At 36.2% G+C, this 22,595-nt stretch overlaps 6 protein-coding genes, 1 long non-coding RNA gene and 2 pseudogenes across 11 annotated transcripts; 5 read left to right on the top strand and 4 right to left on the bottom strand.

Moving 5' to 3' along the window:
- Window positions 1-246: 246 nt before the first annotated feature.
- On the bottom strand, window positions 247-2,414 carry LOC104740001 (receptor-like protein kinase BRI1-like 3). Of its 2 annotated transcripts, none has more exons than XM_087484697.1 (3): window positions 2,027-2,414; window positions 932-1,819; window positions 247-599 (listed from the first exon to the last, which is right to left on the bottom strand). In XM_087484697.1, the coding sequence occupies exons 2-3, from the start codon at window positions 1,727-1,729 to the stop codon at window positions 576-578; spliced, it is 822 nt and encodes a 273-aa protein (XP_087340823.1). In that variant the 5' UTR covers window positions 1,730-1,819; window positions 2,027-2,414; the 3' UTR covers window positions 247-575. The 2 variants fall into 2 exon arrangements, with proteins under 2 accessions (XP_087340823.1, XP_010458800.1); XM_010460498.3 differs by having other exon boundaries at window positions 1,936-2,397.
- Window positions 2,415-2,519: 105 nt separating this feature from the next.
- On the bottom strand, window positions 2,520-3,734 carry LOC147927878 (uncharacterized). The gene is made up of 3 exons (XR_015580136.1): window positions 3,600-3,734; window positions 3,348-3,483; window positions 2,520-3,050 (listed from the first exon to the last, which is right to left on the bottom strand). It is a non-coding gene; the product is annotated as an uncharacterized LOC147927878 (long non-coding RNA).
- LOC104740000 (uncharacterized) lies at window positions 2,761-4,266 on the top strand. Its single transcript, XM_087484695.1, has 2 exons — window positions 2,761-3,117; window positions 3,291-4,266. The coding sequence occupies exons 1-2, from the start codon at window positions 2,786-2,788 to the stop codon at window positions 4,141-4,143; spliced, it is 1,185 nt and encodes a 394-aa protein (XP_087340821.1). The 5' UTR covers window positions 2,761-2,785; the 3' UTR covers window positions 4,144-4,266.
- A 261-nt stretch (window positions 4,267-4,527) lies between these two features.
- LOC104739999 (uncharacterized) lies at window positions 4,528-6,128 on the top strand. The gene is made up of 2 exons (XM_010460497.3): window positions 4,528-5,091; window positions 5,204-6,128. The coding sequence occupies exons 1-2, from the start codon at window positions 4,784-4,786 to the stop codon at window positions 6,033-6,035; spliced, it is 1,140 nt and encodes a 379-aa protein (XP_010458799.2). The 5' UTR covers window positions 4,528-4,783; the 3' UTR covers window positions 6,036-6,128.
- A 2,436-nt stretch (window positions 6,129-8,564) lies between these two features.
- Window positions 8,565-9,794, top strand: LOC104743291 (putative F-box protein At1g12855 pseudogene; annotated as a pseudogene).
- Window positions 9,795-9,939: 145 nt separating this feature from the next.
- Window positions 9,940-12,516, bottom strand: LOC104739998 (serine/threonine protein phosphatase 2A 57 kDa regulatory subunit B' theta isoform). Its single transcript, XM_010460495.3, has 3 exons — window positions 12,183-12,516; window positions 10,693-11,917; window positions 9,940-10,456 (listed from the first exon to the last, which is right to left on the bottom strand). The coding sequence occupies exons 2-3, from the start codon at window positions 11,848-11,850 to the stop codon at window positions 10,142-10,144; spliced, it is 1,473 nt and encodes a 490-aa protein (XP_010458797.1). The 5' UTR covers window positions 11,851-11,917; window positions 12,183-12,516; the 3' UTR covers window positions 9,940-10,141.
- A 1,034-nt stretch (window positions 12,517-13,550) lies between these two features.
- Window positions 13,551-16,144, top strand: LOC104739997 (trihelix transcription factor GT-1). Of its 4 annotated transcripts, none has more exons than XM_010460494.3 (5): window positions 13,551-14,197; window positions 14,606-14,644; window positions 14,961-15,092; window positions 15,349-15,579; window positions 15,678-16,144. In XM_010460494.3, the coding sequence occupies exons 1-5, from the start codon at window positions 13,705-13,707 to the stop codon at window positions 15,875-15,877; spliced, it is 1,095 nt and encodes a 364-aa protein (XP_010458796.2). In that variant the 5' UTR covers window positions 13,551-13,704; the 3' UTR covers window positions 15,878-16,144. The 4 variants fall into 4 exon arrangements, with proteins under 4 accessions (XP_010458796.2, XP_010458794.2, XP_010458795.2 ...); XM_010460492.3 differs by having other exon boundaries at window positions 13,551-14,359; XM_010460493.3 differs by lacking the exon at window positions 14,961-15,092 and having other exon boundaries at window positions 13,560-14,359.
- A 1,733-nt stretch (window positions 16,145-17,877) lies between these two features.
- Window positions 17,878-20,799, top strand: LOC104739996 (glyceraldehyde-3-phosphate dehydrogenase GAPC2, cytosolic). The gene is made up of 11 exons (XM_010460491.2): window positions 17,878-18,411; window positions 18,514-18,537; window positions 18,632-18,732; window positions 18,985-19,100; window positions 19,199-19,298; window positions 19,400-19,546; window positions 19,661-19,721; window positions 19,830-19,927; window positions 20,018-20,160; window positions 20,243-20,326; window positions 20,420-20,799. The coding sequence occupies exons 1-11, from the start codon at window positions 18,408-18,410 to the stop codon at window positions 20,550-20,552; spliced, it is 1,011 nt and encodes a 336-aa protein (XP_010458793.1). The 5' UTR covers window positions 17,878-18,407; the 3' UTR covers window positions 20,553-20,799.
- Window positions 20,800-21,119: 320 nt separating this feature from the next.
- On the bottom strand, window positions 21,120-22,145 carry LOC104743290 (cytosolic sulfotransferase 9 pseudogene; annotated as a pseudogene).
- Window positions 22,146-22,595: the final 450 nt, after the last annotated feature.

Genomic DNA, 22,595 nt, shown 5'->3' with positions numbered 1-22,595 from the left:
TAGACAAATCAATGTTTTACATACCCAAGTACGATTCATCTTGAACTGAGCATAGTTACGAACTATCTTTAAAGAGTGTAAACGTGATGGTATAATAATAATGTGCAACACTTTACAAAATTTATAGAAGACAAAATTTTTGAATTCTATTTTAAATCTGATTCTGGTCAAGAAACTCTTCGTAAGCAGACGATCCACCGGAAGAGTCTCTATCATAATGGTCATCATCTTCCTTAGAGTATATGATGATAGAAGCATGTTCATAATGTAATTACAGAAAACAAAGAAAGAATACATCATCACATGCATTCAAATCTCAGAGCATATGATGATAGAAGCATGTTCATAATGTCAATCCTAAAGTGAAACTACACTCGAAGCAGAGGTTTAAGAAACGAAAGCATTAGCAACCTCCAACATAAAAAGAAAAATAAGGATACAACTAACATCCACTTTCACGGTTTCAACACTCACATTGACAGCATCCTTAACCTCCACTCTCGATGTTTCCCCTGAAAACTGGCCAGAGACATTTCTGAAATCATCTTCCGTTAGATCCATGTCTTCCTCCATGTCTATATACATTCCCCCATCCACAGCTGATAAATTCAAGAATAAAAAATAGAGTTAAAGTTCTTTCTTATTCAAATTAAAACGATCACACAAAAAAACTCCTTGGAAAATCTGATTAACAAAGCTCAAAGCCTTTCCCTCAGTTGTAAACCGATAAGCTCTCTCTAACTTGAGTCTCACAAACTCGAACTCATCCTTATTTATACTTGAAACGTAAAATTAAAACACTCAAAGAAAGGGAAACAGAGAAATGGAAACTAGATAAAACTTCCAAAATCAGTAAATACAAAGAAAACATATATCAACATAAGAATGGAGGATCTCAAGTGATCACCAGAACTGAGGTTATGTTTCTGACCTTCCAAGAGAGGTTTAGCGTTTCGAGGAGATTACAATTCGACAGACTAATCGGGAATTTGTGGCCGGAGATGTTGTTCTGTGATACACTGAACACGGTGAGGTTCCCACAGAGACCGAAACCGAGACGAGAGAAGTCGCCGGAGAAATTGTTTGCCGCTAAATCGAGGTGTTTCAGAGACGCCGGGAGACTCGCTATGAAATTCACCAGAATCTCATCGGAAAAGAGATTGTTGGAGAGATCAACAGTGGTTAGTCTCGTCGACGACGGAGAAGTCTTCAATTTCCCGGCGAGCTTGTTATGGGAGACGTTAACAGAGACCAGATCCAAACATGTGGAGAAAACGTAATCAACGATCGAAGAGTCCGTAATCAAGTTTGAAGATAAATCCAAAACCTCGAGAGAACATCCTGAAGAAGAAGAAGAAGAAACAGAGGAGTCACCAGACGAGAACTTATTTCCTTGCAAATAAAGATCCCGGAGATTTGACAACGCCGTCAGATTATTGAGATTTAGGGTTCCGGTAAGACCACCGTTTCGTAGATCGAGACCAGTGACAACACCATCGGTAGCGCAAGAGACGCCTCGCCAAGAACATGGGTCATGATGATGACCCGACCCGTAATTCCAATTACCCAGAAAATTATTAGGATCCGACGTAACGGAGATTTGTTTAAACGCCGTTAACAGAGCAGCTTCTTCGCTAACGTCGTCTCTGAGTAGCCGTCTGCCACGAGCGTCTACTATTAGAAACAATACGAGCAAGCAGAGGAACAAGAACTGCCATCGTTGCTTCATATTAATTTTAGCACACCAAGTGTTCGATCAAATTACTTCGATGAGAAAACCCTATCCTCCATAACCAATCTGAATCCTGTCGCCGCAACACTGAAATCCAAAGTGTACCAAGATTAGTTTTTTTAAATTCTGAAATAAGAGTAAAGAAGTTAGCAAAATCAAGACTTTTTTTTCAAGGAAGAAGAAGAAGAAGAAGATGAACATACATGTATATGTGCTGAGAGATTGTGAAGAAACAAAAAAAAAAGCAGAATCAAAGGCTGACAGATACGGAAAAAAAGAGAAAGGAGAAAGTACAGAGAGACAGAGCAGAGAGAGAGTTTTAGTTCTCCAAGTGAAGAAGACAATGGAGATGGTCTTTCGACCCTGTTGTCTCCCAAAGTACGATGTTGCAGAGATGGTCGGATCCGAAACACACACAAAAAGAAATATGTTAAATTCAACCATAAGAAAAAAAAAGGGCAGTGGTTTTGAGATTCCACAGCTTTTAGATACACATAATTGGATTCAAACGAAGAGGCTTTTCTTTTTATTTGTCCGCTCAAGAATGACAACAAAATCAACGAGAGAGACGAGAGAGAGGTGTCATTTTTTTTTGGACTATGAACAGTAAAAACGGTTTGTTTTCTTCTTTGACATAAAGAAGAAAAAAAAGCAATTGTAATTCTGAAAAAAAAACTGTTTAGCAACGTAGAAAATCTAAAATGATGTGTATTTTAATTTGTTGATGTGTATTTTTTTTTTTTTTAACCAAATCAAAAAACTAAACCCAAAAAGTAAATTGTAATTACATTTAAGTAATATTTAGAATATTTATAGATATGAATAATAAACCAACTTTTGGATAACATTAACATTTGAGTAATTCTTTCCTTATATAAAGACACTTGATGCCGTAACAGCCTTCTAAGATATTTTTCCTACGTCGTGGTTAGATTCTAAATTCAAAAAGTCAAGTCTATTCTACAAAAAAAAATTGCTTAATCATAAGCCTATAAAGATGAAACCGAGCTCCTTCTCCAAGTATTATCACCATCACAAGAACCAAATTTCAAGATGTATGTTACAAGGCTTTTATCTGAATACCAGAAGAGCCCATCACAGATGAACTTGCTGCCACCAGAAGGTCCAAACTCCGGCATAATGGTGATTCAAGACGAAGAATCACAGGCCACTTGCTGCTTTGGTTCTTGCTACGAGGGTAGACTTAAAGGCTTGCCGTTTCCACAAAACGTGAAGGTCGCAGCAACATATAGCAGTGGAGGAGGAGGAGGAGCAGGAGGAGGAAGCCAGACACATCGTACCCCTGTTGTGTTCATCCCTGTTCTTGATCAACCATTGTCTTCGAACCGTTACTATGTTATACAAAGGCGTGGAAAGCATACTGGGTAATTATTACTTTTAATTCCAATATTTTCACTTTTTTCTTTAAAATTTAGTAATGATTAAGGTTTTTATTTTTACAGTTCTGAAAATGTTTACTTGAAAAAAAACACAAATCTTTAGGATTTGCATAAGATATAAAACACAGCCTAAAATATTGAGTTAATTGTGATTACAGGAAAGCATCTGCAAGTGCAAAAGAGGAAGAGAGAGTTTCAAGCTGCTGTTGCTTTACCTATGTTCCTGAAGCTAAGCCACAACAAGCAGATCCTTATGACATATACCAACAATTCGAGATACATCAAAGCCGACCATCACATCTCTATTACTCTGCCACTTCTCTTGCTTCCGATGGTGTGCCACCAGATTACCTTAAGAGAAAAGGTTGGTCGGTCAGTTACTCGACTTCAGAAGACTCACGAGACTTTAGTCTAAGAGATGATGCGAAAGGGATTAACACAAAGCTTCGCTTAGACTCAGAGCTTACTAGTTTAGGTCAGAGTGTTGTGGTAGGGAAATGGTATGTTCCTTTCATATTTGTGATGGAAGGAGATGTAAAAGATCAAATGAAGAAATCAACGTTTTACAGCTTGACGCTTCAACAGAGGTGGGAAGAAGCTTTCTTCTGCGAAAACATTGGCAATGAACATTCTGAGGTGGTAGTTGATGTTGACGTAGAGACAGAAGTTGTGAAGCTTGAGGGACAAGTAACTCATTTGAAAGAGGAAAAAGGTGATGGAGTTGTTTGGTTTAGTGTCTTAAGGGATGATAAACATGACAAGAAGATAGGTCTTGGGTCTGTGGTCGTGGAGAGGATGAAATGGGAAGAGGAAAAGTTCGGGTGGTTAAACAGAGGCGAGGAAAGGTCTAAAATTAAGAGATCAGAGATATTTGAAGACGGTTCATCGCATTGGAAGAGTTATCGATGTTATGTATTGATAGAGAGCTTTGAATTAAAGAGAATGGACGGGAGTCTGGTGTTGACATATGAGTTTAAGCATATTGATAAGTTAAAGAGCAAGTGGGATTGAGTTTCATTCATTTTGTGTGTCATCTTGTTGGTTCAATAATCAATTTTGGTGAATAAGTTTTTATGCAAGCTCATGTAAAAGTCAATTTAATGAAATCTTAATTTGGTTGTTTTATACTCTTCATGATGGATTTGTTGGCTTGTTGCCTTTTAGCAAACTTGAAGTTTTTTTTTTTTTTGCAAACATATGTCTAGTCCCAACAAAATCTTCCTTGGAAATTGCTGATAACGTGCTTTGGTTCTATTCTACCATTTAAAAAGTCTTTGCATACACATGATGTCTCTTAAAAAAAAAAAATACTTCATTGGTAGTTTTGGGATCTCTGTTATTACACAAAGCTCTGTTATTAAAATATATATACCACCAGATTCCCAAATTTGAAGTGACAGATTTTTAAAATAAAATGTGACTTAGAAAACTGCCAGGAAAACAAAAGAAGACTTCCATAAAAGCCAAGTCAAGATCGTTGAAAAGTCTTTAGACAGAACCGCGTTAGAAGTTTATATTTCTTATTTATTTTTGGGGTTACAATTTAGTTTCTCTTCTTATCCTACTCTTCATATACACCCAATCAAAACTTAGAAGAATCTCAAAAACTGAAAAACCACTGAAACATCTTTCACCGGTTAAAGCTAAAAATATGTATGTTACAAGGCGTTTGTCGGAATGCCAAAGAAACAGATCGGAGTTGCCGGAAAGTCCAAACTCCGGTGTACTTGTGATTCAAGATGAAGAGTCAAGACCAACCTGTTGCTTCGGATCTTGCTACGGGACTGGACTCAAAGGCTTACCATTCCCACAAAACGCTAAGCTGACTGTGACTTACACCATCACGGTTAATAACGTGACCACTGCTTATCGTGATCCGGTCATTTTCATTCCGGTTCTTGATCAACCGTTATCTTCAAACCGTTACTACGCCATCAAACGAGGCGGGAAACCCTCAGGGTATGACTTTAAGCAATATATTTTTCAACTTTCTTGATTTGTGATGACACAAGAATTTGCAAATAAGGGTATTGATTTGAAAGTCTTAAATTTGTATATTTGTGTTTTGTAGAGAAGCTACGGCTAATGCGAAAGAGGAAGACAGAGTCCCCTGCTGCTTTTGCTTCAGCTATGTTCCTGAAGCTAAGCCACAACAAGCAGATCCTTATGACATATACCAACAATTTCAGATCCATCAACCAAAACCATTGTCTCGAAGTTACTTTGCGACATCCGTTGCACCTAACGGAGTACCACCAGAGTTTCTCAAGAGAAAGTATTGGACAGTTGAGTACTCGACATCAGAAGACTTTGGTCTAAGAGATGATGCAAAAGGTATTTACACGAAGATTCGGTCTGAGCTTCCAGGTGATTTTAGTACAAGCGTTGTGGTAGGAAAATGGTATGTACCTTTCATATTTGTGAAGGAAAGAGACGCAAAGGATCAGCTTAAGAGTTCAACTTATTATAACATGGTTCTTATCCAAAGATGGGAAGAGGTTTACTCTTGCGAAAACGCTTACAAGGACAACCGCGAGGTTGTTGTTAATGTTGAAGTGGAAACAGAAGTTGTGAAGCTTGAGGGACAAGATATTGGAAAAAGGACAGGAAGTGTGGATGAAAATGGGATTGTTTGGTTTGAGTTCGCAGACAAGAGGATGGGTATGAGATCTGTGGTTATTGAGAAGATGAAATGGGAAGAGGAGAGATTCGGATGGAAGAGTGAACCGCTAAGAGCAGTGGTTAAGAAATCTGAGAGATATAATGGAAGCGGTTTGAATTGGAAGAGTTATAGATGTTATGTATTAGTGGAGAGCTTTGAGTTGAGAAGAATGGACGAGAGTCTAGTGTTGGCATTTGAGTTTAAACATGTTGATAAGTTAAGAACTAAGTGGGAATCATGAGAAATTCTTATGTTTAAGCTATGTGTGTGTGTTGGTAATGTTTTTCTTCAATTGTTCTGTGTGATAAGCTAATTAATTTTTTGAATTTCTAAATTTTTGAGTTTCTTTCGTTTGCAAAAATAACTGAAATGTTTGCAATTAGTTTAAATATTTTGAATCCTGACCAAATTAGCTATCCAAATTCTAAATTGAGTTTTATGCATGTGTTCAGATTCTTTTGGTAGTGCTGCGACAACCTATTAACAAGCTTCAACATATATATGTATATACAAGAAAATAAGAATTAAAGATGACAGTTCTAAAATATTACATTAACGTACCAATCTTAATTTTATTTAAATTTAACAATATTTTTCTATGAAAAAGAAGAGCAAATAATAAGATAAAAATAAGTAAAACATAAGGAAAACATAAGAATATATGTGGAAATAATAACCAATGACAAAAAAAGATAAGACGTCTCTGAACCTCGCTTTCCTCCATCCCTGTTGCCTTTGCTATCTCGTGTGTTCTCTCTCGTAAATTTGGCTGCAGCCGCAAATAATTTTGTATCACTCGTGAATTGTTTATCCATAGTTGATTTAATCTTGTTTAATTTTGATTTCACAATAATCCACTACTTATTATAATAACAACTCTCTGTAGATAGATGAAAAACCTTAAAAACAACTTAAGCTCTTAAGGTTCAGAAAGAAAGAAAAGAAGAACTTAAACCTTAATTATATTCCAATTCAAGAAATACGTGTAATTGAGATGAGAAGTTAACGCGCATAATTGATATTTTCATAATGGGAACTGAGAAGCAACTAGTAATTTAGCAATGTTACACACGCTAATCAAATGGTTGTGTGGGATTATCATTTTTTTACTACTCTTAGATTATAGCTTTTGCTTGTGTTTTCGGATTTTGCAAAAAAAAAAAAAAAAAAAAAAAAAAAACAAATAGTAATAATTTATAAATGGAGTAATGTCTAGCTTGTTAGAAAATTTGTTTAGAAAAAGTGAAAACTCAAAAAAAGATGATGGTTTTACATTGTCAATGGTTAAAATCTTCCAAACCCAATTTATTAGGGAAACCACTTGAGTCGGTATAAATGAGTTTTTCAAAAACAAAACCCATAAAAAAAATTACAAATAATAATAATTAGATTTGTTTAGGAAAAGTGAAAACTCAGAAAAGATTATGGTTTTAACATTGAATTATTATTATTATTATTTTGTCAAAGTGATCAATGGTTAAAATCTTCAAACAAGTATCATGGTGTAGCTTATATAACATCTGGTTTCAATCGCTTTTGTTTTCTTTGGATTGTTGTGGTTTCTCAAATTCTATTTCCGCGCAAGAAACCTAACATTTATTTTCATATATATCAATTAAATTTCAAGTTTTCTTTCCTAATTGTAACTAGAAGCAACCCTAAATAAGCATCCACTAACTCTCGTCCCATCTCTTTCCTTAGCATCTTCTTATCTTCTTACTCAAATTCTCCCATGATATCAGGAGCTCTTGTAAATGGCTTTCCACACTTTCAAAAAACATGTCATCTTTTGTAACACCATCCACCATATTTTGCAAATTGAATTTCATGTCGTCACATTTGCAAGACGCTATCGTCCCAGCCTGGAAGGCTGTCAATCCTTGAGAACCTGCCAGTCTCGAAAATGTGTTAAAGACCTTGAATTTCTCAATGTAATCAACTCCAGGCTCCCATCCACATACCCGAAGAAACTGTATATCTCTATCGGCGTCGAGTTGCCTGACATAGTTCACACAACGCAGAGAGAATGGTTCTTCATTGTTCTCCAACCAACATAGCCAATAGGGACGACAAATATTGTAGTCATAGCCAAACGTCATCTCATGATCAATAGGAACTAGTGTTTTTAGATTTACTATTCTTAGATTATTTTGCTTTTGTGTTTTTAGATTTTACAAAAAAAAAAAAAAGACAAATAATAATAATTAGAAAATGGGGTCAATAATGTTTATTAAAAAATTTGTTCAGGAAAAGTGAAAACTCAGAAAAGATTATGGTTTTAACATTGAATTATTATTATTATTTTTTTGTCAAAGTGATCAATGGTTAAAATCTTCAAACAAGTAAGTATCATGTTGTAGCTTATATAACATCTGGTTTCAATCGCTTTTGTTTTCTTTGGATTGTTGTGGTTTCTCAAAGTCTATTTCCACGCAAGAAACCTAACATTTACTTTCATATATATTAATTAAATTTCAAGTTTTCTTTCCTAATTGTAACTAGATCTAACGATATATTTTAGTTATTTCATTCTATTTAAATAGCTGAAAATTAACAGTAAAAAATATGATGTGGATACAATGGGAATAACAAAGTCTAAATCTATTTGACATATGTTAAATAAAATCTACTAATAATGTTATGTATTTATTAATATAGATAGATATAATTTATTTCAGTTGTTAATGGAAATATATATATATATATATATATATATATATCAAGATGAAGGCATTATATTCAGAGACATCCGTAAAACAAGAAGTCGAGAATGGAGAAAGAGAAGAGAGTGATTGCATCATCATCACACAGATCGGGAAGAAGAAGAAGAAGAAAATATAATAACGATCATGGAGTACTACCATACGACGTCCTAGAAGAAATCCTCTTGAGGCTTCCGGTCGAATCAAACGCTCGATTCAAGGTCGTATCAAAACAATGGAGAACAACTATTGAATCTCGTTATTTCACGGAGAAACACTTGAGGCTCGTCGAACAATCCAAAAATCATCATCCAAAATTCCTATTCGTCTCCAAACATGAACACTATTATGTGTTGAAGACATTGTGCTTGGAATCTGCTTCTCTTCGAGTCTTCAATCTTCTCTACATCACTCAACCACATTTAATCGAAATTTCTGGAAGCTGCAATGGTCTTGTTTGTGTCTATGATAAGTGGGGAGAATCCATATACGTACTCAACCCGACCACAAGGTGGTTCCGACAACTTCCTCAACCTAGGTTTCATATATTTATGCAAAAGGCAACGTACACTCGGGAAACTATCATACACAATATGCCAATCCCTAGACTAGCGTTCGCAAAGGCCACAATGTGTGATTATAAATTGGTGTGGCTATACAATTCTGATATATACAATTCTGACGCCGTGAGGTTAAGCGAAGGATTTACCGAGTGCGAGGTCTTTGATTTTAGGGCAAACGCTTGGAGATACTTGGATTGCACGCCAACCTACAGGATATTTAACGACCAATCACCAGTGTCCACGAACGGATCAGTTTATTGGCTCACAGAACGATACAATGGCGAGACCAAAGTTATAGTTTTTGATCTTCAAACTGAGACTTTTCGATTGCTTCCTAATAATCCAGCTTCTCGTTCACATCCAGACCATATCGACCTGTGCATATTGGATAATCGTTTGTGCATGTCGAAGAGAAAGCGCCGTACAATGATCCAAGAGATTTGGAGCTTACAAGAGACATGGATAAAGATTTATACTATAGATCTTCGATCTTGTTCTTCATCATGGTCTGTATCTGGAAGGGTTTATTCTACTTGGACCCGAAAGCATGTGATTCGGCCATGCACACCGGTGGCGATATTGAAGAACAAGGAGATCCTACTCACACATCGTTATGGTAAAGGTCTGGTGAAGTATGATCCACAAACAAATTCGTACTCTCCAATGCACGATCATCTATTTTTTTATAGAGGTGTTCCTTATTTCCAGAGTTTAATATCTCATATCTAAAACCTTGCTTAATTACTCTCTTTCATGTATTTGGAACCGTAACATTATTCTTATGACTAGCTTTATTACCATGTTACGTAGTTATTATCTATAGGGAGTACGTTTTATATGTTATGAATTAATGTTGTGATCTAGAACACATTAGCAAAGCTTTTAACAAACAAGACCAAAAGAAAAAAAAGAAAGAAAAAATGATCTTACATCTTCGCAATCTCTTCAAAGAAGACGAATCTGAAACTTTTTCTCACTAAGGTTTCTGGAGGAAAAAAAAAACAAACCAAATTTGCCAATGTAGTAAAAACGAGAAAAATACAGAACAAAAAACCTCTCTTTCTACAACTAAAAAAAACATCTTACAATGAACTCTTCTGCTTTTGATTCCCAATTTCTTCCAACCGTTTCCATGTGGCCTCACGCTTTGCTCCAATTTCAGATTCTTTTGATTCATCTTCTCTAAACTTACCAAGACATTCCTTAAACAAGTCTGCATCGACGTCATTAAATATCTTCTGCACGTTCAGCGTTAAGCTATGAACAGCTTGGTTCCAATGCTTCTGAGTGTTTCTTTCCAATGCAGGGAATATGATAGGTAGAATAACTTTACGGTTCTGCATTATTAGATTCTCGATATGATCGTTGTTCCATAAGAACAAAGCTCTTTCTGCAACCTGCAAGCAAATCAAGAACAAAAAAAAGACTCAACCTTTTTGTTCTTTCTTTGTGCTTCTTGTATAAAGACGCAAGCTTTCACTACAACTTCGACAATGAGCACAAAGCTTTTAAGCTATCCAATATCACACATTTCAATCTTATGAAGAACTGTTCCTATCATTCCTCTTTCTCAGAATCAGCAAACTGTAAAATGCAATCTGGAAAATATATGAAAAAGTTATAAACAATTTACCTGAAAATGGAGACTGTTCAAACACCGAGCAACTTGGCGAAACAATGGGACCATACACCGTTGGAATTCAGGTGGCTGAGTAGCTTCTAATACTTCCTCTAGCTCGTTTAAAAACATAACTTCTTTGGAACTATTCGTGACGGGCCAAGACTTGAGTAATCCCCTTATAACTGTATCAGCAAGTTTGCAGTCTTTTTCCACAAACTGTGTGATACAATAAGACAACTGCTGATGATACATTTGTAAGCATTTCGGTTTGTGGAGAGGTATCAAAGCTCGAACCAGAAACACTTTATGCTCATCTTTAAGCGGCAGAGCAAATCCATTGATGATACTTCCCAAAATCTCTAAGAACTCAGCAATCCCATTGTGTTTCTCAGTCTCAAAAACAAACCTATAGAAAATGTTGTTGATTGATTTCCTTATGAAAGGACGATGAACCATGAATTTACCATAGATGCGATGCAGAACGGTTTTGAGACAGTCTCTTTCTCTAGGATCCTCGGAGTCAAATAAATCCAGTAACCTCGAGACAAAAGACTGGTCGATGTACTTCTTAGCCAGCTTTGTATCTGTCTCAGGTGAAGCAATAAGCCTGAGGAGAATCTCATAGACAAGCTGCAAGTGAGGCCAAGCAGGATCCATAGAAGGCTCCTCTTCTTCCAAATCCAAAGCATCAATAACTTTATTCTCACGCGGTTGAGGATTCAAGGTTCTGAAAATGTTAACAGAAACCATTTTAACAGCTTCTTGGATAACAGTTTCGCTAAACTTCCCATTGGGAGAAGCAACGTAATCCACAAGATCAAGCAACGTCTGCCGCTTGATCTCTTTCTCCTTCACGTTCTTTGTAGGATCCGAGAAATCAAACACTAGACAGCACAAGTTGAGTTTTCTCAGACACAAGCTCTGCTTCTCTGCATTAGGAACATCTTTAAAACTAGGCAAAGCTTCATACGGACCGTTGCCTTTCGAATTCCCATCTTTAAAACAAGAATCAGCAGCAGGTTTAACAGCAGGAGCGTTCTTGGCGTGAGAATTACCTGATTTACCTGCTCCATTGTCACTAGCTTTGGAAGTAGAAGCATTCGAAGTCGATGAAGAATGGTTCTTAGAAGAAGACTTCTTAGGAAGCTTACTTATAATCTGTTTCCACATAACTCAGATGGTTCTTCCCAAATTACAAAAAAACAATCCCTTAGAAGAACAAACTCATCAACTCCATCTGAAATCAAAGCAAGATATCCACAAAATAGTTAAATCAAGAACCTGAAATAGCCACTCTCTAAAGAAAAGAAAAATCCAAACTTTAAGAGTCTAATCCTGAAAACAATCGAAATCTGAAAAACCCCAAAATCAAATTTAGAAACATTACATTTACAAACCATAGATCAAAAAAAACAAGATAAAATCACGAAATTAAACCGATTGCACAAATGAAAAAGGTCAACATGAGATATAAAGATGAATTGAGAAAACAACAAACTTACCTAATAAAAAAAGAGAGTCACATTCAAGTTCTTTCCAAAACCTCCTCCTTGGTTGTTGTTTTATTGACTAACTTCAGATAAAATATAAAAAATATTAGACCTTTTTTGGATTTGCTTCAATACGAAATTGTTGTTGTTGTTTCTTTCTTCTTCTTGATTTTTGTTTTCTTTCTTCTTCTTTGTGATTTGTGTCTTCTCGTGATCCAGTTATCTATCATTTCTTTCTTCTCTCCGATGGCTGATCAATCTTTTTTTTCTCAATTCTATTTTATTTTTTATTTTATTTTTTTATTATTCCCTTATTTTATTTTATTTTATTTTATGGGTTTGGTCTGGCCAGCCAGGTCCTCTCACTTGTATTATTATACTTCAAAAATATGCTTTTTAGAAGAAAAAAAAATCCAAACTTTATCGCCGACCGTAACACTATTATATGACGTAGTTTTATGTAATGTAATAAAACCGGTTCAACTGGTTGTGGTTTCCGGTTTGGTTGTTGAGTTTTTTTTTTTTTTTTTTCGATTTAGAGTTTTGTCACTGTTTCGTTTCAAAAAGAGGATGTGTGTGTATCTCATTACTTTGTTTTCCCCCTTTGATGAGGAAGCAAGTTGCCAAGATTTGTCATGTGAATGTTGATGTTTTGGCTTTTATAGTTACTGGTGGATTGGACTAATGGGAAGAAGTGGGGTGCTCCTTTGGTCATAGAACATAAAAGTGTCCTAACGATGTAATCAAATCTCATTCCCTTGCTTGGACTCTCTACTGAAAGAGCAATGCCATTTCGAAATATTGTAGGTAGAGTACGAATTTTCTAGCAAGTTTTGTGTTATGAACTTGAAATTTGTGTTGTTGAAAATGTATTTTGAATTTGATCTTTGAAATATGATAATCATTTTTTTTTTGTCAACCATCGGACAAAACATGCCGACCCATTAGTCTAATCCCTACTTTCGTGATGTGATGGTGTCTTGTGTATTAAGGACTTACCTTTGGGCAATACACTAAGGTCACTACACCATTTTTTTTATTTGAAAAGACGGTTTCATAAAAAAAGATATTAGATTCAAAACAATTCTTTTATTAAAGACATCATTTTTATTAGTTATCAATCACTATAACAGTTCTTTATTTTGTCCAAAAAAAAAAATCAATTACTATAACAGTAACAATTAAATTGATACTTTTGTAATGTTATTTTTTACTAAATCGAATACTGGTTTTGTAAGTTTTCAGTATCTAACTATTGTAATTTTTGGATATAGTTTATCGTTATTTTTGCGTTAAATTTTTTTTTTTAACATTTTATATCACATAAAAGGCCAAATTGTTAGTTATGATTTATGAATAAGTTTCCAAACCCCAATCTTTAGACAAAAAAAAAAACCTAAAATTAAAATACAAAATAAAAAAGCCTATTTGGCTCTCCTCACATAAGTACCAATTTGTGTTCGGGGGCTTGTGTTGTTGACGGTGGTGGGAACAAAGGAACATCATATCCAATTGTCTCTCCGGAGACACAGCAATGTTCATTTCCGACAAGTCTCGTCCGACTGATTACTACAAAAACGATAACCCCAATTCTTCAACCGCCACAACACGCGATATGATGATCGATGTCACCACCACGACCACCACCAATGAAGCAGTATCAGATCTACAACCTCACCACCACAACAATCACCAAAACCACAATCATCATCACCATCATCGTCATCTGAACCAATCTCAGCAGCAGCCTCAACAGATTCTCCTAGGAGAAAGCAGTGGTGAGGATCACGAAGTGAAAGCTCCGAAGAAAAGAGCAGAGACATGGGTTCAAGACGAGACTCGTAGCTTAATCATGTTCCGTAGAGGTATGGATGGTTTATTCAATACATCCAAATCCAATAAACATCTATGGGAACAGATTTCGTCTAAGATGAGAGAGAAAGGGTTTGATCGATCTCCGACCATGTGTACGGATAAGTGGAGGAATCTATTGAAAGAGTTTAAGAAAGCCAAGTATCATGATAGAGGTAATGGGTCGGCTAAGATGTCTTATTACAAGGAGATTGAAGATATTCTTAGAGAGAGGAGCAAGAAAGTAACAGTTACGACCCAGTTTAATAAGAGCCCTAGTACACCACCACCACCTACAACTGCTAAAGTTGATTCCTTTATGCAATTTAGTGATAAAGGTATAAACTTTGGCTTCCTGATTAGGTTTTGAGGAAATTACAACATTGATTTAGGGTTTGTGTTGATGAGATTCGTATCTGTAGATTAGGTTGAGAAGATAGTAGAATTTTAAAGTAGGTATCTTAATGTGATGTGCATTAATGTTTTAAGGAGATGATGGTTTTGGTAATGAATCTAGTTTTGTGGATTTTGTGCTTTTAGTTTCTTTTGTTTAAGTAGTAAGTGACTTTATGTTTTCGTTGCAGGATTTGATGATACGAGCATTTCTTTTGGATCCGTTGAAGGTACTGACCTATATCACTTTTGTGTGTTTCTTAGACCATTGCCTCTTGAAGTTTGTCTTCTTTTAAGTTGTTGTAAATATCCTCCTTGAGTGAGCAATACAAGAGGTGTTAACTTAATTCTTGAGCATTTGGGACTGGAAACAAAGAGTTCATATGCGAGGGGAAAGTTATCTGTAATTGTGATATCTCTCTCTGTAATTGAAACAAAGAGGTGAACATGACTGCCGTGGGTCTCTCTGTTAGAAGGTTTAGTTTAGTTTCTAGAGGATGTGTGTGTGTGTGTGTGTTTTGATAAATGTTTATATCTATGGTCCAGCTAATGGCAGGCCAGCCTTAAACCTTGAAAGGCGTCTTGATCATGATGGTCATCCACTTGCAATCACTGCAGTCGATGCTGTTGCGGCAAATGGAGTTACTCCTTGGAATTGGAGAGAGAATCCTGGAAATGGCAAGTCTCAGAAAAGCTTAGATAACTTGAGTCTCAAAAGTTTAAGTTTCCAAAAGGCCAAAGATTTTTTTTTCTTTTGAACTTTATGTTCCATTCATGGTGTGACATGTGTAAGAATCATTGTTTTCTAATTCTTGAGAACCAAAATCACTCTCATTTGGAGGTTGCTTCACAACCTATGTTCCCCTGTTTGATTGGTTTTGTCTGTCCCTTTAATACTGATGAAGTCATCTTTATGTTTCATGTTTATAAGCAGGTGGTGATGGTCATGGTCAGCCTTTTGGTGGAAGGGTCATCACAGTGAAATTGGGAGACTATACAAGAAGAATTGGTGTTGATGGTAGCGCTGAAGCAATCAAAGAAGCAATCAGAGCTGCTTTTGGGTTAAGAACTCGGCGGGCTTTTTGGTTAGAAGATGAAGATCAAATTGTTCGCTGTCTTGACCGAGACATGCCTTTAGGGAACTATCTACTCCATCTTGATGATGGTAAGATCAAATTTGCCACCATTAATATCTTTTGGATTGTGTGTTATGACCCTGAATACAGTTTACTGAATTCTTGATATGCAAAACCCATCTTGCAGGACTGGCCATTAGGGTATGCCATTATGATGAATCCAACCAGTTACCAGTCCATTCAGAAGAGAAAATCTTCTACACGGAAGAAGATTACCGCGATTTTCTGGCTCGACGGGGATGGACATGCCTGCAAGTTGATGGTTTTAGGAATATAGAAAACATGGATGATCTTCAACCTGGTGCCGTGTACCGAGGAGTGAGGTGAGAGTACGGGATCACAGAACATCTTCTCCAAATTCATCAACAGCTTCTCTAATCAGAAAACAGTCCCCTGTGAATATAAGCTCATTCCTTTTGTACATTTCCTCCTTCTCTCCCCTGAGAAGAACAAAGAATGTATTTGTTCAAATATGTATGACACCCACTTGCATTTACCGTACAGACCAATAAGACTTTTTTTGTGGTCTGTTGCGTTTGTAAGAACAGAGCATAAGAGAAAAGTGAATAAAGGATTCACATGTCATTCAGACAAGACCGAGTGTGTGGTGTTTACTCTTCATTTCATTCGTCGTTCTTTTTAAGAAACGGGTTTGGACGACCTTGTAAAACTGCACAGACTATGAAACTTTCTGAACTTCTACTACTGAGAAAAGGTAATGTGTGATTCGACGAAACTTTGTTTTTCGATTCGAAGAAAAGATAATGTGTGATGCTGGACGTTCATGTATTTATAAGCAGAAAAGGTTCTTTATATGTTTGACCAAAAAAAAAAAAAAAAAAAAGGTTCTTTATATAATAAAAAAGGAAAGTTTTGATTGTTTAGTTTCCTTTTGCCGACGAGTTCTGTTGTTTCCTTTTTTCCAACAAGGTTTAGGGTTTTTCCTATTTACTGTTACAACACTCATGTTTTTTTTTTTTTTGGTAAAAAACACTCATGTTTTTGCTTGGCTTATTGCGTACAAACAATTTAATCACGGTGAGAGTACGATGAGTTTTTCTATAAGGTGAATACTCTAACACATTAAGGCGATTAAGAAAGATGTCTGATGTTTATTACTTGCTAATGTGCACGAAATAGCTAAGGGCTAAGAAGAAAGAAACAGATGATCCTGAACCAGAACCAATCCACAAGAAACTGTTAAAATGTTTTTTAATTATGAATTTTCAAATCATGGTCTCCTTATCACTTTCCTCCCTTCAACCTCGGAAGTAGAAAGCAGAATGATAGCTTAAGCATCACAAACATCCAAATGTCTAAAGAACTATAATTCATTGAGTTAATTGAGAATCAAGACAGCATAAACACCTCAAGCATAGAAGTAAAAGAGTATATATTATCTAAACTGAGTTAATTGAAATACTTTTTGCATAAATAAACCAACTTATCAAGATCCAAACCATCACGTAAGTGGACGACTAACATTGGTTGTAAGCAGATATTCATGGATAAGAAGATTCCATTCGTCAAAGTTCGTATCAAATAATTATTTTTGTCGAGAGGGTTTCCACTGCGTCAATAATTACACATCTTTCTCTCTAAGAATCGAATTTTATGAACATATACTTTGATAATGATATATTTTGGTTCTTTTCTCTTTACGACTGCTTAGAACATTGTGAATTTGTGAATAATGACACTTCAAAATTCAAAGGGATAAGATCCGGACAGTAATAATAGCGAATTTTAGGAATAACATATGAAAGTTCCACTACAAATAAATTTTGAAGATCATTCAACTTATCATTGGAAGAGTAACTGACACTAGTGACTAGACGGGTCAATTACTTGGATATGATCACGAGTTATTATTATAAGGGAGATCACAAACTTCAGTCTATGATAGATTCTAGTTAATTAATGGAAATAAAGATCCATATGAATACCAAAACAAGTAGTTTATATGCATTCACCAAACACAAAACGAAATGAAAAGAAAAGAGAGACAAATATAAGAGGAGGAGAAGAAGTAGACTTTTGGCAAAAGCCAAGAGTCATACCTATTTTTATTAGGCTCTACCTATTACATAAGGTGTGATGTTTTCTTTCTTGCTGTCACATTCATCTGACCTACCAAAGCTCTCAAAGTGGAGCATCTATGTGTCTCGGGTATCAAGTCACGATCGATTAGATAAATATTGAACACCATATATGTTGTATGAAATTAATAATATTTCGATAGAGTAAGCAAAAAAAAGAGTATTCTGATAAAGACATCTAGAAGAAGCTTCAGATAAAATAGTAGTATAGTGATATGCATGCCTTTTGTTGAAAACAAAACACTAGTGTTTAAAAGTTAAAATGTTCACCTTGGTTATTCAAATACAAAAGTGTCAATACAAAAGGTTATCAAATTAACCAAAACAAAAGAATTTAGCTTGAAGTAAAAAATAACAAGTCATTTATTTTGGGCGTGCTTGCATACGTGGCATAGGTTCATTGGCTGTCGAAAAGGATATTTTCAGAACGGCCTGGCCAGGCCCGGCCCATAGCAACTGAGCATAAACCTCGAATATTCTCACAACCGGCGCGTCCTGTTATTAGTTTCCCCAAATCCGTTTTAACTACTATAAACGGTGGGTATAAACAGTGGCAAAAGATGGTAAATAACGAAAAAAGTAAAGTGCAATCTTGTAATAATGAATACTGAATCTAATCTTTAACCTTTTCTCCCAAGATAAAAAAATCTCAGCCACTCGATCATATTAATTCATCACGGTCTTTAAATAACCCTAAAAGCCTCACCAAACCCAAACCCCACACTCACTTATTTTCTCTCTCGATCTCAATTTCAGTAATGGGTGAGCTTCTCGCTCCTTATTGATCTGCGTTTCTTTCTTCGATTTATCGTTTTCTTCGTTGATACTTTTTCGAATCTGATCGTGTTTGATTTTTTTTTGTAGCTAAGATTAAGATCGGAATCAACGGTGAGTTGTTTTTTTTTTTTTCTAAATCGTGTTTACATATGTTTATTTTTGATTTGGATCTGTGTGGAGTCTGAGTTTTTGATCGTTCGTGAAGGTTTCGGAAGAATCGGTCGTTTGGTTGCTAGAGTTGTTCTCCAGAGGGATGATGTTGAGCTCGTTGCTGTTAACGATCCTTTCATCACCACCGAGTACATGGTTCGTTCGTTTCTCTCTTTCCCTTTAGATCTGGATTGATGTTAGTATTTCGTTTTTGATCTTGTATACGACGCGAATTGGTATAGATTTATCTGAATTGGACGATCGAATCAAATTCAATATTCTGGTAGTATACATGGTAGATCTGAAAACTGGTTTGATGTATCCTTCTTCTGTGCAAGTTCAACTGTGTGACTTAGTTTCGATAAGTTCGAGGATGACACGTTTCTAATGATATCGAATTTGTTGCAGACATACATGTTCAAGTATGACAGTGTTCACGGTCAGTGGAAGCACCATGAACTTAAGGTCAAGGATGATAAAACTCTTCTCTTTGGTGAGAAGCCAGTCACTGTTTTCGGCATCAGGTAACTTAAATCTTTTTTTTTTATATTCCTGTATATATCTGTTTTAGTATTGAGGCTTGTGATAATTCTGATTTGGTGATGTGTTTTTTTTTCTCAAGGAACCCTGAGGAGATCCCATGGGGTGAGGCTGGTGCTGACTTTGTTGTTGAGTCTACTGGTGTCTTCACTGACAAGGACAAGGCTGCTGCTCACTTGAAGGTTTGTCTTTGGGGATTTTTGTTTATCATTATATTAGATAAGATTCGAGCACTTGCTTATAAAGATCTGAAATAATAATCATATTGTTCAATTTCATTCAGGGTGGTGCCAAGAAGGTTGTCATCTCTGCCCCAAGCAAAGATGCTCCCATGTTTGTTGTCGGTGTCAACGAGCATGAGTACAAGTCTGATCTTGACATTGTTTCCAACGCTAGTTGCACCACTAACTGCCTTGCTCCTCTTGCCAAGGTCAGCTTTTTCTCCTTTACTCTGTGAACTTGTGAAATATGTTTTGACTTGAGAATTTTTATTGTTGATTCATGCCTCTCAGTGTATTGAAATTCGCAATTTTGTTTTGTGTAGGTTATCAACGACAGGTTTGGAATTGTTGAGGGACTCATGACCACTGTCCACTCTATCACTGGTATGGATATGTGTACTTTTTCCATTAGATTGACTCTTGTAAATGTATTGCCGTGTACTGTAACTCAAGACTCGATAATAATAACTTTTCTGCATTGGTTAATCTCAGCTACTCAGAAGACTGTTGATGGTCCATCGATGAAGGACTGGAGAGGTGGAAGAGCTGCTTCCTTCAACATTATTCCTAGCAGCACTGGTGCCGCCAAGGTAAAATTTCATCTCATGCTCTTACGTAGAGTTTGTGTTTTTGTTAAATTTGACTGAGGAATTCTAATTTGTATTGTGGTTGTTGATTAGGCTGTTGGAAAAGTGTTGCCATCCCTCAATGGAAAATTGACCGGAATGTCTTTCCGTGTTCCAACCGTTGATGTCTCAGTTGTTGATCTCACTGTTAGACTTGAGAAAGCTGCAACATACGACGAAATCAAGAAGGCCATCAAGTAAAAACCCTTAACCCTCGCTCTTAACCACATTATAGAAGATACTCATCTCCTTACTATGATTCTGGTTAAATATTTTCAGGGAAGAATCTGAAGGCAAAATGAAGGGAATTTTGGGATACACCGAGGATGATGTTGTGTCTACTGACTTTGTCGGTGACAACAGGTAAAAATAAATGATCCATCTACAGATTGATACAGTTTCCGGGTCTTATTAATTGCGAGAGCAAGAAATTTAATGTTTGGTTTGTGCGTGTAGGTCAAGCATATTCGATGCCAAGGCAGGAATTGCATTGAGCGACAAGTTTGTGAAGTTGGTGTCATGGTACGACAACGAGTGGGGCTACAGTTCTCGTGTCGTTGACCTTATCGTTCACATGTCAAAAGCCTAAGTTGACGCCAGAGAAGAGATTGTGTGTGTTTGGGTCCTCGTTTCTGAATAAAAATGGGAAAGAAAAAAAAACACTCTTAGAGTTTCGTTTTAATGTTCCTAAGTTTTTTCACTGATTTCATGCGCAGTCATGAGAGTTTGTAGCATCTTTTTGCTTTCTCTTTGCTTTTTTAACCAAATGGGTTTCTTCACTGAAACTATTGTTCTGGTTATTATGTTAGTTTGAGTTTAGCTATGGTTTATCTCAAGTCACACTTGCAACTGCAATCTCAACATGGCTAATCCACATCTAAATCGGGATATTCTTGTCCCATTTATTGTTGATCGACAAATCACGCGAGTTACAAAGCGAAAAATATAAGCATCAAAAGGCTTTCAACTCACAAGTTTGACAATGAAAAGTTGAAAACAATTTCAACCATTTGCGCTGCAACTAATTAACCTCTGAAGGTATTTTTATTGGATAAAAGAAACAAAAACCACAGACACACATCACTCATGTTACCATCAAAGTAACAATAACAATGTAACTTATTATTATTAAGTAATGCATAAACCACACATAATTCTAGAATTTCAAACCGGAACCTTTGAGTTTCTCCTCGATGATCAAATCAATTTTTTGCTCCATATCAGGAGTCATATAACTCTTCCAGCCACCGACTTCTCCTTTACGGAAATAAGTCTTGAAATCTACTCCATCCAACGCTCCGGTTTTGTTGATCTCCAAACTGCTTAGTTTTCTTAGAGAGCAAAGTTCCAAGATCTTGTCTAGAGATCCGCTATCTTCCTCTTCCTTAGTGAATGGAACATCCAAGATATCTGCAAGTCTCTTGACCTGAGTACGAGGCTCCGCTTTCAACTCCTCGTACATCATGAAACGAACATGCTTGGGATCTTCCAAGCTGGCTCTCCAATAGATCAGTGCATGGTCCCAAAAGGGACCGTATAGGGTAACTCCGTTGCAGAATGACTCAAACATAGCCTCGAAAGAGTAATCCTCCTCTCGAATGATCTTCTCGGTTTGGCTAAAATCGTTCTATTCTACTCCCTTGTTGGCATTGAGGAAATGCCAAAGAGACACCAACACGTCTTTAATTCACGTTCCTGCACACGTACACGATCTTGCAAGGAGACTCATTCAAGGGTTCTTGAATCGCATGCAACGACATGTGAGTTGAGAACATTCTCGGAGATGATGACAATGATAAGAACTTGGTCAAGTCCGGTTTTGAGCTTTTGAGATACAGATCGAGCTCGAGATACGGCACTACCTCATGAGGATTGTGAGATAGCATAGGATGATGATCATCATTCGAAGGGTGTTTTGATCGTTGAACGAGGGCAAATGTGAGTGCCTTGAGCCAAGTCGTGCCTGATTTGGGGAAAAGAAGCAACAATTATGTCGGTTTCTTGTGGCTTAAAACCAGAGTGGAGATTTGGGATGGATTGGAGAATGTTTTCGTAGTACCAATGTCCTTCGTACTTGAACAGCTTGTTCCCAAGGTAATCTATCTCCCAAGGAAGTGAAGAGGTCCAAGTTTTGGTTTTCTTCTTTTTCCCTCAAGTTCATTGGAATATCTTTCTCATCCATTTTTTTTTGTTGTTGTTGTTTGTTTGTTTTGCTTCGTATGTTCTGATATATTGTAACCACAAAGTCGCACTTTCAGTTTTTCTTTAAAAAAACATTTTGTTGACTTACTGAATGTATTCCAGCGTGTTAATAAAATAACGTTGTATAGTTGAGATTTGAGAATGCATGAATTCTTTATTTTTTTTTTCCTTTATTCTTAATAAATGTCCTTGGTTTTAGCCCAAAATGAAAAACAAAGACTTAATATTAAAAGCCTTTTAAATTATGGTATACTTGCCATAATTTATGCAAATTAAATTTTTAAGTTGGGCTTTTTGGGGATCTTGCTTCTACATTATCACTGTGCTGATGATATAGATAGACAATGGCTGTGAATGGAGGGCATGCTATGTGGTGGCGTTAACCACTATTGTGTATTGTCTCGTTTTCGAAGAGCAGTAAAAAACATCA

This window comes from Camelina sativa, chromosome 14 (assembly GCF_030686135.1).
Source record: "Camelina sativa cultivar CO46 ecotype springtype chromosome 14, ASM3068613v1".
Classification (NCBI taxonomy): domain Eukaryota; kingdom Viridiplantae; phylum Streptophyta; class Magnoliopsida; order Brassicales; family Brassicaceae; genus Camelina; species Camelina sativa.
The sequence above is the reverse complement of the archived record's forward strand: the minus strand, read 5'-3'. Positions and strand labels throughout refer to the sequence as shown.